The sequence below is a fragment of the Myxocyprinus asiaticus genome, chromosome 12 (genome assembly GCF_019703515.2).
Source record: "Myxocyprinus asiaticus isolate MX2 ecotype Aquarium Trade chromosome 12, UBuf_Myxa_2, whole genome shotgun sequence".
In the NCBI taxonomy this organism is placed as follows: Eukaryota; Metazoa; Chordata; class Actinopteri; order Cypriniformes; family Catostomidae; genus Myxocyprinus; species Myxocyprinus asiaticus.
The window spans coordinates 36490904-36511501 of NC_059355.1; the positions used below are offsets into that span (position 1 = coordinate 36490904).

At 38.0% G+C, this 20598-nt stretch overlaps 1 protein-coding gene across 2 annotated transcripts; it reads left to right on the forward strand.

Annotated features, from left to right (window-relative positions):
* The first annotated feature begins 1708 nt into the window (after window positions 1-1708).
* On the forward strand, window positions 1709-19695 carry LOC127449172 (complement C1q-like protein 4). 2 transcript variants are annotated; one of them, XM_051712414.1, is made up of 3 exons: window positions 1709-1831; window positions 5399-6985; window positions 17767-19695. In XM_051712414.1, the coding sequence occupies exons 2-3, from the start codon at window positions 6446-6448 to the stop codon at window positions 17944-17946; spliced, it is 720 nt and encodes a 239-aa protein (XP_051568374.1). In that variant the 5' UTR covers window positions 1709-1831; window positions 5399-6445; the 3' UTR covers window positions 17947-19695. The 2 variants fall into 2 exon arrangements, with proteins under 2 accessions (XP_051568374.1, XP_051568373.1); XM_051712413.1 differs by lacking the exon at window positions 1709-1831 and adding an exon at window positions 4500-4767.
* Window positions 19696-20598: the final 903 nt, after the last annotated feature.

A 20598-nucleotide genomic window follows, 5' to 3' on the forward strand; every position in this document is an offset into this window, starting at 1 on the left:
TTTTAGAAAACCACACACATGCCCGCATATATGTATATGCATAATCAAGCAAACTAAGCTCCACTACCATATTGTATTTAGTGTGGTGACAATAAATAGGTTATTCTCGAACTCCATCAGTTCTACATTGCAGTCTCTTACCGGACACCCCATAGCGGGTCTCTTATCCACCAGCCTATAAAATATAAATGGGACAAACCATTTTTACAAAGTGCAATGGATAATTTATCTGATTTTGATACTTATTATAAATGTATCATTAAGAAGTTCAAAAGTATGGGTGAGGGAGAAATACTGACAAATGTAACATTTTAAAACTCATAGAAAGTAGGATAATTAAATCAAGACACTAAAATCTAAAACAAGATTTATTTATTTTTTATCATTAAAATCCTCCTTATACATAAACATAGAATCACCCAAAAATGTTAGCTGGTGATGTTTGACTGTGGATGTTTGACATGAGCAAGCAGAGGACAGACACTGGAGGCATTAATAATAATAATGATGATGATAATAAAGAAGATAGCCTGTGATCTACCTATTGCAATCGGAAGTTAATGAATGGTCAGTGCCATTAGCACTACATGCTAACTGCAATAAATGGCAGAATTCAACTTTGTAATGTTTTTGAATCTGAGGTATATCATGTTTTCATATTTTGTCATATTTTGTTAACTAAGGCATAATTCAGTGCATCTGTTCTAACTGTATTTGCTTGATGAGAAAATAAACTATTTTGTGTAACAGATCACCTGATTTGGTTAAAAATGTGGAGTTGTTCTACATTTGAACATATTCTGTTTTTCAATTAAGGAGGCAGTGTCCCTTTTCATGTTTGTTTGTATACTGTATTTAACAATAGCTACATCACTCATAACATTATTCAAATATGGTTTGTTTGCATTCAGAAGGCATGATTAAAAGTCTTTGAGAAAATATTGCTTTATTCATATATGCGATCTTGAGGTAATCAAAAAGTAACTAGAAGTAATCTTATTACATTACTTTCTTATTTAGATAACTGGATTAAGTTACGAAATAAATTTTTTACTAAGTAATCTGTATTTGTAACGGATTACATTTACAAACTGAGTGGAACCATTGAGCAGAAAGAGATAAGACTGCCTTTTCTTTTCCAAGGCCATCTGAACTCTTTGTATTCCAGTGACTAGCAATAGAAAGAGAGTGTCTTTTGTCTGTCTAGATTTTAAAAGTAGTTGCTTTTAATTGCTACAAGAGGAAGCTACAAGATTATAACATCCCTCGACTTTAATCTGCTGTCTTTCAGCTTTTTTGTTTAATCAGAATGCAGAATGCAACATTCTTCATTAAAGGACTTAATTCATATGATTTTCTTTATTCCATGGAATACATAAGTATTTTTTCTAAATAATGTTCTGGCTGCCTATGCATATAGTCAAATGTGACTTAACAAGGGGCATAGCAACAGGTTAGATGTTTCATTGACATGTTAGAATTGCCATTGACATCAAACCTGGTGTAAGGTGCCTTGACATGCTATATTTCACAAGAATAAGATTTAGGAACTATGGCAAAAGGGAAGATTTTCAGAGAATAGCTTTATATAGTAAATTGGCCTGTTCATCAAACAAAACTATTGTATTGCTTCAGAAGATTTGGAAACTCTCTCTTACCTACGTTTATTATACTCTTATTGTGCTGTTTTGTCTTTTTGAAGCTCCACAGGCGACAGCCACCTTCCATATTCACCTTCATCGCTTGGAAAAGAGCATCCAGGACATTCAAAATAACCTCTTTTGTGTTCCATGAAAGAAAGAAAATCATACTGCTGTGGAACAACATGAGGGTGAGAAAATGATCTGAATTGATTTTTGAGTGAACTTCTCTGGAAATCAGTGTTTAGTATCTGCCATCTAATAGACATACTGTATAAACTATTCTTGCACTTTTAATGCATCTGCATGTGACTCTGATCTTCTGATCTAACTTGTATTTTAACTATGTTAATGTTTATTCACCCTCATGTTGTTCCAAGCCTTTATGCCCGTATGCAACACAAAAAGAGGTGTTAAGCAGTATGTTAAACCATTCACTTTCATTGCATCTTTTCTCCATACAATGTGAATGGTGACTGAAGCTGTCATTCTGCCTAACATCTACTTTTGTTTTCCAGAGAAGAAAGAAAGTTATATGGTTTGGATCTACATGAGGGTAAGTAAATGATGACAGAATTGTTATTTTTGAAAATGAAAAATGAAAATTATCTCATCATTTATTCAACCTCATGCCATCCAAGATGTGTATGGCTTTCTTTCATCTGCTGAACTCAAATGAAGATTTTTAGAAGAATTTCTCAGTTCTGTAGGTCCATACAATGTAAGTGAATGGGTGCCAAAATTTTGAAGCTCCGAAATCCACATAAGGACAACATAAATGTAATCCAGATGACTCCAGTGGTTAAATCCATATCTTCAGAAGTGATATGATAGGCGTGGGTGAGAAACAGGTCAATATTTAAGTCTTTTTTTCCATATAAATTCTCCTCCCTGTTCAGTCAATCTCCACTTAAATTTCACTTTCCCATTCTTCTATTTTTGGTGATTCACAATCTTCATGCATATCGTCCCCTACTGTGCAGGGAGGAGAATTTTTGATAATAATAAAAAAAAATGACTTAAAAATTTATCTGTTTCTCACCCACACCTATCATATTGTGTCTGAAGAAATGGATTTATCCACTTGATTTATATGGATTACTTTTGTGTTTCCTTTATGAGGATTTTGGAGCTTCAAAATTTTTGCACCCATTCACTTGCATTGTGAGGGTCTACAGAGCTGAAATATTCTTCTAAAAATCCTAATACCTATTCTACTGAAGAAAGAAAGTCATACACATCTGAGATGCTAGGAGGGTGAGCAAATCATGAGAGAATTTTCATTTTTGGGTGAACTATCCCTTTAAGAACAGCACAATAATCAGTCATCAGTACAACTCAGTAATCAGTTGGATTGACAAAAAGGCAGTATTAAATGGTGATTAATGTTAACGGGTGTGAGAACAGCCCTTTAAATAGATTGAATCCAAGGAATTGCTTACAAATATGACTTAACAGTAAATAAAAAAATTGTGACAAAAACACAAGATAACAGGGATTTACAGTATAATATGACTGCAATGAGTAGAAATGTCCATGTGGGAGATGAAAGTGTGAGAGAAAAACTACAAAAGTGTGATGAAAGAGGGAAGGAGAGTATGTGCTTTAGTAAAATAGAAACAAATAGCGATTCACACAGGGAGGTGGTGATAGAGGTATATTGTAAATAATGGTGAATGATAGGGAAAGAGTAAGGTAAGAGTTAAAGTGTGTGGGGAAGGTTGTCAGTGTGTCTGTCACTGCTAATGAGCTCTGAAGGCAAAAGAAACAGAGACAATGACAACAGACTTGAAAACAGCTAAACTATCTTTCACCCAACACACTGTCATTCTCCCTCCCTCTGTCTGTAGCTTTCTCCTCTCTCTCCCTCTCTTAAAGGAATATTTCGGGTTCAATACAAGTTAAGATCAATCGACAGCATTTGAGGTATAATGCTGATAACCACAAAAATTAACTTCGACTTGTAATAATAATAACAATAATAATTCCTTACACTTATACAGCACTTTTCTAGGCACTCAAAGCGCTTTATTAACAGTAATTAACAGTAAATAGGCAAGTTGAGGTATGTTCATGGTGGCAAGTGTTGTTCTATAGTCAGGGTAACTTCTGAGGGACCTGCAGTGAAATGGGAGAGGGATTAAAAAAAATTAGTGGAAAAGAGATGGAAAATATGGAGATAAAACTAATTTCGTATTTTTTGAAAGAAACCATATGTTTCATACATATTAAAATATGCCATATGCTAGAACATATAAATTGTATGTATTTTCCTCGCACTATCAGTGCGCCTGAATAGTAAGTGACCAAGAACAAGACTCGTGTGTATTAGCAAAATGTTCCTTCTATTTGACTAATAGTCAAGCAGTTAATAAGCGTTTAAGTTTCTGCTAATAACGCTTATTATGGTGACTATTACTACAGGTGAATATGACGTGCTATTCCTGTGCTAATCGTATATTTATTTACACACCTCTCTGCTGCTTGTAGTGGTAACGTTCCAGTACAACCTTATTTATTTTATAAGTATTAATTGGGCAGACAGCAACCCTATTAGGATGCACATCTTTGGCAAGTCGCTCCTCGGGAAATCGATTTGTTGATCTGCAGACTGGTGCGAGTGAGCGCGAGCGCGTAATTGTATACAGGGTGGGGGAGCGCGAGACACACATCCCGCGGGTGGAAGCGCATTTTCCTCACAGAAATCGAACAAGTGAGAAACTGTTGCTTTTTGACGATATCTTCACAAAGAAAAGACTGCGTTAACACATTTGACTTTTGAATTATCATCATCTCTCTATTTTGTAATCTGATAAAGAACAAAATCCCATTTTAACAGGTGTTGTTAGTAAATATTTAAGCCTTACCTTCAATAGTTTCCTATAAAACGATAGAAGTGAACTGTGTACAAAGTGAACTGTTTGGAAGAACCAGAAAAGGTTGTAAAGCAGCAGCAAAAGGTGAAGACAGACACTAGAAGAAAACACACAGAGCAGAGTGACCGTTAAAAAAAAAAAAGCCCGAAGGCGCGAGAATTCTCTGACACATTCTGAGCTGTTCGCGCGCGAGAAAGGAGCTGCGCGGGTGTGCGAAATCATTCATCAGATATTCTCTTGGAGCACAAAAGGTAGGTAGTATTATGTTGTTCTAAGATTATTTATTCCTCAGAAATGTTTTGCAAAGTTTTCATTGATTCTTTTTTTTTTTTTTTTCATTCATTTGCCTGACAGCAACAAAAAATGTATATATAAAAAAAAAATCGATTTCAGAAAAAGTTAATTGTTTAAATATGTAGTTCGCAAAGTGACATACAAAAGTTAATATGCACATAGTGATATTTGAGTGCCTATGAAAACATGCAGCTGACACCACATTGATTGCCATCTGATTATTTAAATTATGTGTGATCACGGATACTATTTGTCGCTTTGGAGAAGGGGTAATAATGTAAGTTATTTGCAAATCCTGATGACAGGATATATATATATATATATATATATATATATATATATATATATATATATATATATATATATAAACAGAAATGATGATTTAAAGATATTGCTTCAATTGGTATTTTAATCACTATGAGGCCTATAACTCACATGCAACACTGTTATATTTTATATACACTGTTATAAGGCAAATTTTTTAAATGCTCAATATTGAACACAATATTGCCTCTCTTGGGAGCTCCTTTCAGGAGTCTTTCACTTCATAACATTTCTTTCTTTCTTTTTTCCCCTTTTTCCTTCTAGAAGAACAGTGAGATGTGTCAAGATGTCAGAGGTGGTTGATCTTAGGACCTGAATGTTACTTATCTAAAGTTTAAAGAAGACACACTGGGACTGATACACACCCTGAGCGCTGTAAATCTGATTTAAATTTGTATATCACATCCATTTACAATAAGGCTAACTAGATGTTTATAAGTGAAGCGCTTACACTTGAGTGATAAAAGGTTGAAGAGTGCAGGCACGGAAAAATTATATATAGTGTGGAACAGTAGAGGATTTTCTTGATAAATTTGAATCAGGAAAATTGAGCGCAACCACAACTTTCTTCTGTGCGAGGACGGGCAGAGTTTGTTTAAGTGCTGCAGTGGATATGAACTCTTCTGGGAATTCTCCAGAATCACACCACTTCTTGATCTTCTCATGGAAAAATAACTCAGAACCTCACTGCTGTCAGTCTTCTAATCTATAAGGAGACACCACCACCACACTGCAACTCCCGAGACAGAAATTCACCTCACATCACCTGATATAATCTTCATCTGAGGACCAAAATTTGGAGGCACCAAATCCCCAATGTTGCTCATATTAGACAAGCTATATATATTTCTATGACCATATAAACCCTCCGGATCATCGAGAATTGCAGTTTATATGGAGCGATAACTGGATTGGCTGTATCATTTAGAAGTGATGGTGGTGGTTAGTCGGCTGGCTGTTATGATTTTTATGTAGTAAACAAAAGCAGAAGGGGGGAAAATTGCAGAGACTGAAACCTTTAAAAGAAATGAACACTGTGAAACTTTAAGCCCAAAAGAAGACTTTTTGTTCCAATTAGGATATTCGATTCTTCTCATTGCTGAAGGTGGATTTTTCATATAGAAAAACTATTTTGATTTTGTCCTATTCCCTCATTAATGAACCTTTCTATCTCACCTTAGCACTATTTCCTTCCCAGAGTTCATTCTGGCTGGGCCTGTTTCTTCTAAAGGAGAGGAGGACTTCCTCTCTATTGCTGCCTCACGCCTCAGTCGCAGGAAGCGCGTTATTGGCGCAGCAGTAGGTGTGGCAATGGTGCTAGTACTATTGGTCGCCATTCCACTATTGGTCCACAGCACCAAATTGGGTGGGTCAGGAGGTGGAGGTACGCATTATGAGATGCTTGGAAGCTGTAAGATGGTCTGTGATTCTCTAACACCCACCAATGAACTAACACCTGTTTCCCCTCCTCCTCATGACATTCCTGGACGCAGAGGGGGTAAGTCAGGTTTTCGTGGTAACCAAGGGCCACCAGGGCCCCCAGGCCCACGTGGGCCCCCTGGAGAACCAGGAAAAGCAGGTCCTCCTGGACCCCCAGGTCCAGGCCCAGGGGGATACATCCCATCATTCTACAGCCCCAAAATAGCCTTCTATGCTGGTCTGCGTAAGCAACATGAAGGGAGTGAGATACTCAAGTTTGATGATGTGGTGACAAATGTAGGGAATTACTATGAGCCTACCACTGGCAAGTTTACCTGCCCTCTCCCTGGAATCTATTTCTTCACCTATCACGTGCTCATGAGGGGGGGAGATGGAACTAGCATGTGGGCCGACCTCAAGAAGAATGGACAGGTAGGAGAATGCAACATAGTCTCATGACAACATGTTATGATTCGTAGAGATGGCAAATCGTAAGACATTGTACAGCTTGGCTCATAAGAAAAGGTACGCCTTTTAGACCATTAATCAGCAAACAGAATTTTAAGTCAATACACTACTTGCATCAAATTTTAACTTGCCTTCTATCCAAAACTTTATTTAAGAAAGGAAGCTTCTGTGAGCAAATTTGGTTACTCGTTACATAGATTTGTGCAATACAAATGACCGATGTACAGTATGTCAGTAACCTGTAATGTGCTTCCTTCGTCTCTAGTTTTCTTTCTTCTTCCATGGTACACACAAGATATTTTACTATTATTATTTCTGGTTTAGGTTTAGGGTTTGGGTAATGGGGTTAGACTTATGGTTAGGTTTGGGTTAGGGGTTAAACTTAGGAAAAATCGTTATAACATAGTTTGTTTGTTCATTTATTGTTCTCTATGGGAGTAAATGTTGTACATTTTTGTATGATCCAACCCACAATTTCTTACGATTTTGTCATGAGACCAGGTTGGAGAGTGTGCATGTATAACTGTGTGTGTGTGTGTGTGTTACAGGTTTGGCTATACTTGTAAGGGCAAATTTTATAGTGAAACATGTCCAAAACTGACTTATTTAGTATAAATGTATAGCAATATACTTTGTATTATATTCCCCTGGAATTAGTTTAAAAAATGAGTTACCAAAGATGCGATGAGTTTTCTAATGCAGCTGCTGAGAGACAGTATATTTGACATCTTCTCTCTTCTGACTGTTGTAATCCATCCCTCACAATTTTTTTCTTCATTTGAAAAGTTATGGAAATCTAATAGTGGCATTTTTTTTTTCATGTTGGTGCAAATGGGTAAGCAAAATTAGATTTGGTCTCCTATTCATTCCCATTTACTGCTGGCGAAGTTTACCCTTTCAATAGTTTACTTATGCATTCCAAATCCCGTAAGTGAGAAAAGGGTCCATAGTAGAGTTGTGTTATAAACAGAGTTTGATTTGAGTGAAATACATTTAAAATTCACAGAGATAGGTTTGAAGAATAGGTTTAACATTCAAATAGGATCCAGAAAGGCAGTTCCTCAATTAGCCTATCACTTGAGGGCTTGCTGAATCTACCAACAGTAAGGCCAAGTCAGAAAAGAAATTAGCTTAGTATAAAACCAGTTAAATGTGTAAATATTGAAGACGATTAAAACAACTGTTATAAAGAGCATGGTTTTTGTCATTCATGTCAGCACTTAGGCGTTAACTTGCATGATACTCTATGAGGGAATGTGATCTATCCAAATAGGCTCAAATGTGAACTAGATGTGCAGTTCTATTTTGATCAGTTTAACAGAATAACCTGTTTTTCTTTTTAGAGTCAGAAGGAGTGATAGGTAAAGAGTTTCCAACTTCAAGTGTTGCATTAATAACACATTTAATCAAGCACACACAACACACTGTCTTTCTCTTTCTCTGGAGTGGAACGAAATGCAACAGATGGAGTCAGTCCTCACAGGACCCGTGGGTTTAGAATAAATGAAAAAGTAAGGAGAGAAAAAACCTCTCCATCTGGTGAAACATGACAAGGATCTGGGATTCAGGCGCTCTCAACTCAACCGCTCAGTTTAGAGTTTTAGTAGTGGAACAGAAAGCAGGGATTATCCAAAGAGATATGAAATATTCCCCTGGTAACACGTGTTTACATATACACTGTATTTCAGTCTTTCTCACACACACAAGGTTTCCTTGAGCTTTCAGCTCTTTGTGACAGATTTATCTTACCGGAAGTGATGAAAACCCTTTAGTGGGTCTATAAGTAACCTATCAGTTTACCTAAATAGACATTATTTACGCTAGCGCCATCTTTGATTTTTAATGGGAATGACAACGAGGCTGTGAGAGATAGACTTACTACACTGAGTCTCGCCAATGGGCTGTACTGCAGTTGAAAGTGTTTTTGGATCATTCAGCAGACAAAACATTGATAAAATACCTGTCCAAGAACATCCAGTATACAAGAACTCCAGACAATGAGTTGTGGAAAATCAAGTTTGATCTAGGAGCTTTATACAGCTTTTTACCATTCGTACCACTGAAGAGATGGTAAGTCTATCCCTCCCAGCCTTGTTGTCATTCCCATTAAAAATCAAAGATGGTGCTAGTGTGAATAAGGTCTATTCACCCAACTTTATTTCTGCAGTGCAGTTCTCAGTATAGCTGAGCAATCACAAAAACAGTTGTCAATCAGAGAGCTGTTCTGTCTCACAGAGAAGCAGAATGGTCTACTGTTCCCTATCTGTCACTCACTCGTCGATGTAGTGACACTAGGGGTCACTCTTGGGAGCCCCAAACACCTCTGATCTTTGAGAAAAGATCAATGGGAATTGACGAGTGGAATTTGCATGCCACTCCCCCGGACACACGGGTATAAAAGCAGCTGGCTCGCAACCACTCATTCAGATTTTTTCTTCGGAGCCGTGTGGTGTTGAGCAGCGAGTTCCACTACCGTTCCATTCACTTCACTTCGAGAAGTGTATGCTGTTGGATATACGGCGCATTTCAGTGGCTTTCTCCCCCTCTGTGCGATTGATGCAGAGTACGCCCCTTGGTGCTTCGACAACTGAAAGAGTATATATTCTTGCAGAAAATAGTATATTTCCTTTAAAAGAGTGCACACTGATGGAGAGCGTCTTTTTAAAGATGTCTTTCCGTCTATGTGTAGTTCCTGGATGCGGTTGCTATCTCTCCGCCTCTGACAGCCACGAGCGCTGTTTCACGTGTCTGGGCCATAGTCACGTTGAGGCAGCATTCGTGGATGGTTCGTGTCCTCACTGCGAGAACATGACCATGGCAACGTTGCGGTCGCAGCTTTCCTTCTTCCGGGGGAAAGCCACTCCAGCCGCTCCCCGCCCAGGGCCTTCTACCTACGGGTACGAGGCCGGGTCGGTTAGCACTGGGGGCCCTGAACAAAACTTCCTCCCTAGTCCTGTGGCTAGCGAATTCGGCTGAGGAATTCGTAGCCAGGCCCAGTACGTATGCTAGGATGCCTTGTACTGGGGTAGGTGCTCCACATGTGCTGGTTACCGCTGGTAACCCCTTGTGATGTATTTTCCGCGGTACAGTTTCCCTGTTGGTAAATCTGCGTCTCCCTTGCGCAGAGCTCCCTCTGCCACCGGTCACCGTGTTTGTAGAGCTCCTCCCCTCCGGGTAGGACCTACCACGGCACCTCTTCCACGTGTGGCTGGCAAGCCCATGTGTCATATTTGCCACGTTAACCTCCCCTTCGGGCAGGATGTGGTCTCCGCAGTATCTTTCCCTCCTGGGGAAGAACACCTTCCCCGATGCGAATACATATGGCCCCAGCCGAAAAAAGTTTTTCACTCTATGGGGAGAAAAAAAAAAGAGAGAAAAGGCCACTAGCTGGTACGGCCTGTTCCCATTGTGCGAGGGACTGTGTGAGGGACTGTGCGACGTTCTTGGGGCGTTAGGGGAGGCTACGTGCAGACCGGGTGCACCTGCTATTGAGCACGCAGCGGCTTGCTTGCGCCTGCACCGGCAGTCCACGTAACACAGTTCAGCTAGTTGTGGTGTTTCGTATAGGTACCCCTAGTGTCACTACATCGACATAACGTCGAGTGAGTGACAGATAGGGAATGTCTTGGTTACTGTTGTAACCTCCGTTCCCTGATGGAGGGAACGAGACATTGTGTCCCTCTTGCCACAACGCTGTACTACCAGTTGAAATGGCCGGGACCCTGTCTCGGCTCCTCAGCGCAAAACCTGAATGAGTGGTAGCGAGCCAGCTCCTTTTATACGCGGGGAGTGGCATGCAAATTCCACTCGCCAATTCCCATTGGCATTTTCTCAAAGATCAGAGGTGTTTGGGGCTTCCAAGAGCGACCCCTAGTGTCACTACATCGACACAACATCTCGTACCCTCCATCAGGGACCAGAGGTTACAACAGTAACCAAGACGTTACTCATACACTAAAAACATTTTATTGCTGAATATACAAAAGCTCATGTGTTGTGGGCCATAACCAGACTGCTAAGGGATTCAACACTGCCTCCATTAAGTGGAGGACGAGATACGGAAAGTGAAAAGATAAGGAGTGTAGTCTTAGCCAGTGTATGGCATGCTGCATTGCATATATTGTCATTCCAGTTATCTCCTCTCTGGATAAATCATTCATCTCTTTAAGATGAGGTTCCCTCTTTTCCACCTGTGCCACACACAAACACACAGAACCACACTCTGCCAAATGTCTATCTCTAGCCTCATTAATTATCTTTCCCCTTAGCTAAATTATTTATCCCATCTCAAGGTCCTCTCAAAGCACTCTCACAAACATACACACAACCACACCATTCCCTTTCAACATCCCAGGAAAAAGCTTTGAGCTTTGATTTGTGTATATCTGGGTCTTATAATATACTTGCATTTTCTATGAAACATCTGCTCTTGAACATGTTTTAGGTGAAAAATAATATTTATAATATATAGCCTACAGTGGGGACCAAAAGTCTGGGACCACTAGTGAAAATGTTTAAAAATTATATTATCAGCATAACAAACTGGGTGAAAAATGTAACTAAAACATAAACATGAATTTTATAATTTCTTAGTATTTGTGCAACATGTCCCCCTTTTGCTTTAATAAAAACATGCACTCAAGCTTGCATGGACTCCACAATTTTGTGCAAAACCTGATGAATCATGTAAGCCCAGCATGATTTGAGAATGTTTAAAGAGCATCTTGTGTGCAGTGAAAGCAAGGAAATTTGATCTTTTTACAAAGGAATAAATATGGTCAATGACAAAAATTTGCTTATTTGATTAGTGACATTGAAATGTGCAGGATCTTAAATATTTCTTATTCATTTTACTTCATATCGTTTACATTTCAGAATTTTAGATCCTCTGTACACTGTAAAAAGTTGTACAAACAACTTGCAATTGTTACCTTAAGAAGCTATTTTTAACTGATCTAAAACTTAAAATAGATTTTGTTGCTCTAACTTAATGTAGTCAAGTTGATTCAGTGGTTAAATAATACTTTTGTCTTGAATCAGACTAGTTCATTTACATATTAACACATGAAGCACGATTTTAAGTTAAGAATTTTTTTTTTCAGTGTAAATTAAAAATCTCTTAAAACCAAATAGAGCTGCAGAGGTCAAATCTGAAAGTAGCAGCCCACCCAGATGAGAAGGGTGTGCAATGGGACGCAGTAAGATGGTGTGGGATGATAGAGAGATGAGCGGAGGAGAGGAAGATGGATGGCTAATCAGAGGAGAGCCGACAGAGAGGTCGAGAGAAAGTGTTACTGCGAGGCCAGAGACACAGACAGCATCAGATCAGTGTAAGTAAGATAGATGAGCAAAAAGACAAAGAAAGTGTGAGCACATGCAAGTGAGAGAGAGAAGGAACCTACTGACTGTATCGCAGGTCATAGGTTTGTATAGGCTGATACTATAAACACATGCATTAGTATCATTATTGTGATCCTTTTGTAGATTGTACTATACTTTGGGCAAAGCAAAACCTTCATACTGGTCTATAGCAGTGAGGTCATTTTGAGAGAGTTTCTTTTGAGAGATTTCTGAATATGAATTATTTTGTGAAATCCCCTTATTAGTGTAGCTGAAGATATAGGCAAGTTTGTAGGCAGAAACAGATGGGACTGAATAAGAAATGAAAAACAAAAAGCATCATGAGGGGTGCAGGAGGGAGCTCAGCACCCACAAAATTAATGTCACTCAAATAGAATACCCATCCAATTTGTTTCTCATTACAAATTCAATTAATTAATTCAGTAATTGATTCTTGGCTATGTAAACGTGTCTCTTCTCATCTTACTCTGTGACGATCGTTTTGCTCTGTCTGTCTTTTGCTTTTTGCCTCCCTCTCTTTAAAAAAACCTCTCCTTTGTAATGTTGTTGTTGTCACAGTAAAACAGCACTAATTACTGTGTGATATGGAGAAGTTGTTAGAAAAGGCTAGAATATCCTGTCAATTAAACAGCAGCTAATGAGCTTACATCCTCCAATTAATTAATTAATTAATATAGTTAATGATGTAATCCCACAGTACCTTGACAGGTTTTCGCAGCTGCTGAAATAGACACTCATATACCACTTTTTCCCTGCTTCCAGATTTATGCTTTCTATGCTTGTTTTCTTCATTCGCCTCTCTAGCTCTCATTTCCTGTGCTTTCACTGCTCTTTGAATGGCCAAAAGGTCGCTAGTACAAACTCTGAGATTAACGTCATTTTGTGTTTGTGAAGTGGCCTATTGAGGAGGGTACATACCAAACACACACTCATATATGAACCTGCTATATAATACAAGGCACTTAGATTCACAAATATAGCTTTTTTTTTTTTTTTTACCATTTAAAGGACACATGAGGAACACACACCTGAAGCCTTCAGCCTTGAAGAGGAACTCAAAAGAGAGCAGCATAGAGGGAGAATTGATTTGCTATATGGAAATAATTGCAAATTCATCTCAGCTACACTTTGGGTTTTCCCATGGGTGAAGCAGTGTTTGTGCATATATTTAGCAAATTGTATTAATAAATTTTCTCTATAATATAGAGAGTTCAAAAAGCAGCATCTCACACTCTTTTAAATGTCCATCATTGCTCATTGCAATAAAACTTTTTTTTTTAGTTTCTTGTATCTGATTAAGACAAATTTGTAGAATGAAACTTCAAGCAAAAGCAGTCATACAGGAAGGGAGGCCTGCAGTCATATAACCAATTAGCCTCTCAAATGTTACTCAGAGACAGGGGATCTGTGTGAATACAAAATTACAGCACATAAATGGACCATTTATGAATTCATAAATCACAATGTTAACCTTTAGTAATGGAGAACATGCTCTCAGGTTATACATAAAGCTAAATGTCCTTCGAGTCTGTGTACGTGAAAGGATAATACATTAAGTTGACCTCCTCAGAACTTGAAATACAAGGAGTGGACTTGCCTTCTGGAATGCTACTTTTTAAAATCTATATATTTAAATATATTTTGTTATTTATATTTTTATGACAGTTAATGATTCAGTTTTTCAGTGTGCACATCATCCAAATATCCAGCAGCTACATGCAGAATCTCTAAATATTTTCTCACAAACTCACACAGCTGGTAGCACAACTTATTAAAGGAATATTCTGAGTTCACTACAAGTTAAACTCAATCGACAGCATTTCTGGCATAATGTTAATTAACACAAAAAATTATTTAAACACATCCCTCCTCTTTAAAAAAAGTTTGGGGTTGCAGTGAGGCACTTACAATGGAAGTGAATGGGTCCACTTTTCGGAGAGTTTAAAGGTAGAAATGTGAATCTTATAATTTTATAAAAGCATTTACAATAAATCTGTTAAAACTAAGTAAGTGATTTTATAACACTAAATAATGTTATCATGCATATTGTTTATATATTGTGGCTATACTTTTGAAACAACAAGTGTTTTAATGTTTACAGATTGCCCCCATTCACTTCCATTGTATGTGCCACAATGTAACCCAGATTTTTGCTTTTTTTAAAGAAAAAGAGGGACAGCACTCGGTATGGACAAAAGTGTCCAGAGTGTTTAATTCAGATATTTATCTAAATGATGCCCCGAGATTATGGGTAAACCCCAAACTATGCATTAATAAGTCCCATTTCTGCTGGTCAGAGTGGATTGTGGGAGGTGTTACTACAATCGGTGACCTATATGAGAGTGGAGTGTTGAGATCCTTTGAAAATTTGGTTCAACATTTTGGGATCCCCAGATCTCAGTTTTTTAGGTATCTACAGCTGCGCCACTTGCTCTATACTATTTTTGGAAAATAGTATACACCCCCCTTAAGCAGCAGATACTATGAGAGAGGTGATTGCTGCTTTTGGAAAAGGTCATGAGGCATCAGTGTATTACTCCCTGTTAATTCAGAGTCTGGGGGATGGAGCCTTTCTCAAGAAATTATGGGAGAAAGATTTAAACTTGGTATTGGAGGAGGGAGTGTGGGCAAGGATTCTAAAAAACTTCAAAACTGCATCTAGAGACGCAAGGGTGCGCCTTATGCAATTCAAGATTTTACATCGGTTCTGTTGGACCCCCTCTAAATTGTATAGGCTTGGTCTTAAAGACACACCCATCTGCTGGCGGTGCCAATCAGAGGATGGAGACATAACCCATGTCTTTTGGGGGTCTGTTGAGATATAGAAGTTTTGGTTAAAGGTTCAGAGTCTGGTGTGCGATGTATTAGGCACCCGGGTATCATTTTGCCCCAGACTCTGTATCTTGGGCAATGGGGCGGTCATCGACAATAGACACATAAAGAGTTGGGTCTTAACCAGTGTCATGATTGCCAGGCAGATCATTTTAATGGGCTGGAGTCAGCTGGAGCACCCTCTTTTCAAGAATGGTGCTTGGAGATGAGAAGGGTGGGATTGGGTATTGGGAGGGGGAGGGGTAATCAATCCAAGATTGATTATGTGTATATATGTTTTGTTTTACAGTGTTCATTTATGTGAATCAATAAAAAAAATTGTTAATCTGAAGAAAAGGAGGGACAAGTCTAAATTAATTTTCTGTGGTAATCAACTTTTTATAGAAATTTATAGACATATTCAGAAATCTACCACACCATAACTATATATGAAAATTAATAAAGGAACAAACTGCCCTGAATACTTATGGATGTTTTTTAGTTGTTGTTGTGCCTTGACAAACAAGTAAACAAATAAAAGCCAAAGTAACATTATTTCAAAATGAATAAATACGTGCATAGAATTTCTTTTTGTTGTAGTCTTGTGCCATGTGCAGTTTATTTTTTGGGCTTTCATAAATGTCAAATAAAATAAATTACAGTGGCAGTTCACACCCAGTAATTTTTCTGTTGTGTGTGTGGGGTTGTGTGTGTATCTGTATGTGTGTGTGTTACTTTCATTTGCTGATATTTGGATTTTGTTTTTTTTTTACTTGTATTATTTGCCTCTTGAATTTGTTTAAAGAATATGTTTGCCTTAAGATCATGTTTTTCTGTCAGAAACTGGGTATTGTTTTTACTGGAAAACTGTAATTTAATCTAGTAACAGGCTGTTCAAATTACTGGGGGGAAACACAATGCACATTCAATAAAACTCAACATCCATGTCCTCCTCATTTAGAAATTTGTAACCAGCTATCGCTCTCTATTTCACACACGCACGCACGCACGCACACACACACACACACACACACACAGTTAATACTTGGTGACTCCATTTGACCACTGGTCGGTGGAGGTTCCGTTTATTGTGATACAGTGGAGTTATTGAGGAGTGGGGCCCCATTAGGGGCAACAGCCGAGCCACTGCGCTGGGCAATTACCGAGCCAGCGAGGCCCCGACGCAGCCCCAGGCCTCCCGCGGGAGCTGCCACCTCGCGCCGTTAATCAATCCGATTTAGACTGAACAGGGACACGCGCCAACACGAGACGCGCAGTGGAGACACGCGCGTGACCTGCATGTTATTACGATTCCAGGAGAAAATGATGGATAGATGGTGCGAGAAATGAACAGATAAGGAGGAGAGGTGGTGGGGGAAGAAAGATGAGGGGAAGACAGGGATAATTAATGAGTCCATGTGAGAAGAATTAAGAAAAGCATAAGAAAATGTTGATCAATTTGGGACGCGATTGAAATGCATTCTTACATATGTGGAAAATGATTATTCACTCTCATTACATTCTTCTTCAAAATACCCAAGCCTATGTAGATCAAATAGAAAAGGAAAAAAAAAAAGAAGAAAAAAAATAGATGTATTTTTAAGACTTATACTTTGGTTGGAAAGCAGTGAGTATAGTAGTGTATCAATTAAAGTAAGACTGATTTTTTTCTCATATACACAGGATTGAATTCTAAGCATTAATTATGCTTTGGTTATTACACTAGGTTCCTGCATTAATTAGCAGTTTAAGATAAAATTAGACCTTGGTTGGAGCTCTAATGACAACCAGTTTTTTGAAACTTCGAAAGCAGATAAGATGCAAAAGAAAATGTTGATTTTCCGGTGTTGATGATAAAAAATAATCAGATGATGAGTCCTAGCCCTTATTTCCCTTCTTTTATAAGTACAGTATGTATGCATTTCTGTTTTTTTTTTCAAGTATGTAATTGATGTTCCCAAGCCAAAGTTTACAATTAGGGACTTTTCCAATAAATTACATGAAACACACATGAAACACATACAATAACCATTATTTATTCCCTTGGACCTTGGTCTTTCTTTCTTTCTTTCTTTCTTTCTGCCTATTGTATGTATCCCAAAGAATGCTTAGTGAAGAAAAAAGAAAACAGAAGGCAAAAGAACTTTGTGTTTTAGATAGAGAAAAGAGAGAGCACACTCCAATTAGGTTAGAGGATTTAAAGGCATCTATTTGAGATTAGCATACCCAATGGATGGTAAGGAACAGACGGTTATGACATTACAAAGAGAGCGGCAAAGAAAGAGACAGATGATCAGAAAAGGAGGATTTAATTCACTGTGGTCATAGTGTTTCACTAGAAGTAGAGCAGCAAATATTCATGGTGAATGACGGAAATAACCCCACTGTCAGTCTGCCAGTATTTGAAATTTAGTTTGTTTTAATTGAACTTGGGATGGGGTAATTGTTGGCTTGTTTAAACCTTTTTCACCTGCCTTCTAATTAATCTTGCTATATACAATATATATATATATATTCTTGAGAACATCAAAACCTGTTTTCTCTGTTTCTTTCTCTCTCTGTCCCTATTTCAGGTGAGGGCCAGTGCAATTGCTCAAGACGCAGATCAGAATTATGACTACGCCTCTAACAGTGTGATCCTGCATTTAGATGTGGGAGATGAGGTTTGCGTCCAGCTGGATGGTGGGAAAGTGCACGGAGGAAACACCAACAAATACAGCACGTTTAGTGGCTTTCTCGTCTACCCTGACTAACACATACACATTCATACAAAAATACACAAAGCACATGTTTACAGATAGCTACAGATGCTGCTCACCCTTTCATAAATCTAGTGATCTACAGTAAGATGTATTCAGCACCATCAACATTAGACTATTATACTATACTTGTAAATGGAGAGCATGGCCAGTGATATAATTACAAAATAACAATTTCAGTGTTAACTTTAAAACCGAAAGTATGCTTTTTGGTTTTAGTCTTAAAGTCAACATGAAATGACATACGCAACCTTTTTTACTTACAGTATGTGACATATTTCTGAATGATATGTGATATTAAATGAGAAAAAAAACAAAACATCAAGGACGGTAGGCCTATATGGCAAGCGGATGGAGGGGATTGAAAAATAAGATGGCTTGGAAATTACCATGCAGAAAAGGAGAGACGTTTCAGAGGCATTTCAGCGGACCGACCAACAAGTTTTTTCTTTGGAATAACGTGTGTCAGGTTTTGTAGAAGGAAGGGCATGACTCAAGCATAGAGTGTTACAATGGGCTTTATTTAACAAAAAAATAAAAATATGCAAAAACCACCCCGAAGTGAAAAAAAAAAAAAACACAATCCAGGGTGACAAACCAGATGACGGACTGGAGCAGGGGGGAACTGACAAGAATCCAAACGAAACAGGGAACACAACCGAGCTAGTAAAAGACAGAGAACAAAATGGAGAATAAATAGTAGAGAAATAAGGAGGGTAACCAGAAGGGGCAGGTGAAACTAATGAACTAATAACAAGGCAAACAAGGGGGAGGGGTTTCACTTATGACAGCACAGACACGAGTGCACATGGTGATGAGAAAACATAAAGCCAAGTGCACTCACACAACACTAGTGTCAGGATCCAGCCACAAAAACTATAAACAAGACCAACCGAAGTGGCAGGATCCTGACACTAGATATACTAAACAGGCACAAACACAAAAAGACAGGTGACAAGATCCTGACACAACAAACTAGAGAGTCGGGATCCTGACAAAGTGCACTGATGAATCGTTCACAATGAGACCTATATATAACTATATAGCTATACGGTATTTTAATTGCTAACAGTCTTCTGGATCTAACCATGGTTTATTTGCTACTTTTCTTTTTAATAGCCCACCATTGGAGTGTTTATGAAATTGATAATGTTAATTAAAATTTCTGAACCACAACAATGACAAGCTTCCTTAAATTAATGCTGTTATGTGTCATTTGCAAAGCTCACGTAGTATTGATGTTATCAACCTCCCATCAAACTAAAAAGAAAAGTTATTTTAAGAAAAACCCAGAATAATCTTTTTGCATTTTAAAGATCCATTCTCCCTCTGCAACCAGTGTATGAATTTATGTGTGCGTGCATGTAACTGCATAACAGTGACTTGATGGGGGAAAAAAAAGGCTGTATGCATTTCATGGCATGGAAACTGTATGTTTTTAACTTCTAGTCTTTTAAGTATGTACACTATGTTTATACTGAAGGAACTTTGAGACTATTGTGAAATTATAAATCAGTGACTCTCTGTATAATGTCACAAAACATCTCGTAGGATTGTAGTCTTATGGACTAAACATTTAAAGGTGACCTGATCCATTGTAATCAGACAACATCCAGATTCTGTGTGTGTATGTGTGCGTATGCATGTATCGACAATGTGTGTAAAGTGTGTGTGCATATAAATATAAAGTGTAAGAAATTTTCTTTAAAATATCCTATTTGTAGATTGATTCCTGTTGTAAAGCCTTGCAGTTATATTATATTATTGTAGACTTTTATTCTGGCATGTTAAAGAGTACATGCTGTAAATAAAAATAAAATTAACTCTTTGGTGTCTATTGTTCTGAGGAGAACATAGAATAGGCAACTTATTGCCTTCCATTTCAAATTAAAGCAGGACACTTACAAACATATAATCAATACATGCCTCATCCAATATAAAACCAAGGTACACAATTCCTATAAAAATAACAGAACATGTAAGGAAGAAATACAGTTAACAGAGTAAAATAGATCAGCTCATTACCAAACACAACAAAATTAGTTGTTAACAGAATCTCTTTTTCACACACACACACACACTCCACTAATTAGTCAGGAAGCTATTGACAGTGTTGATTACCGAATGGTAATTGTGCCTCACATACTCACAAACAGGCACATACACACACATTTCCTTGGTAATGAGGGGAGATGGATGGCTGGGCATCCTTTAAAGGACAACAACAAAAAGGTCAAAGAGATGTTGGCTAGACAGTAACAATATGATAACTCTGGCAGAAACAAGGAGACAGTTTCACTGTGTGTCGATCTGCACTGACATTCCAGGTCTCTACAGCTCCAATTTATGGCATACACAAGACATCGTAATCGCACTTTTATATATCATTTAAAAAAAGTATTGAAGGGCAAGCACCACAACATTCTCACAAACTCGTGGACACATGAAAGAAATAGAGAAAATCACTGGCCACACTGCATCAAAATAATCTACACGACTCCAGTCGACAAATAAAGTTCTTCTGAACGCAAACGATTCATTATTTTTAGAAACAAAACAATACTTATATACTTTTTAACTACAAATGTTCGTTTCCGTACATCTCTGTGACGTGCGCTCATGAGAGGGATGACATAAGCTCGTTGG

Excerpts from the sequence above, each read along its gene's own strand:
- LOC127449172 (XM_051712414.1), top strand. The coding sequence starts at position 6,446 with ATGGTGCTAGTACTATTGGTCGCCATTCCACTATTGGTCCACAGCACC. Across the intron at positions 6,986-17,766 it reads ACCTCAAGAAGAATGGACAG|GTGAGGGCCAGTGCAATTGC; the intron begins GTAGGAGAATGC and ends TCCCTATTTCAG.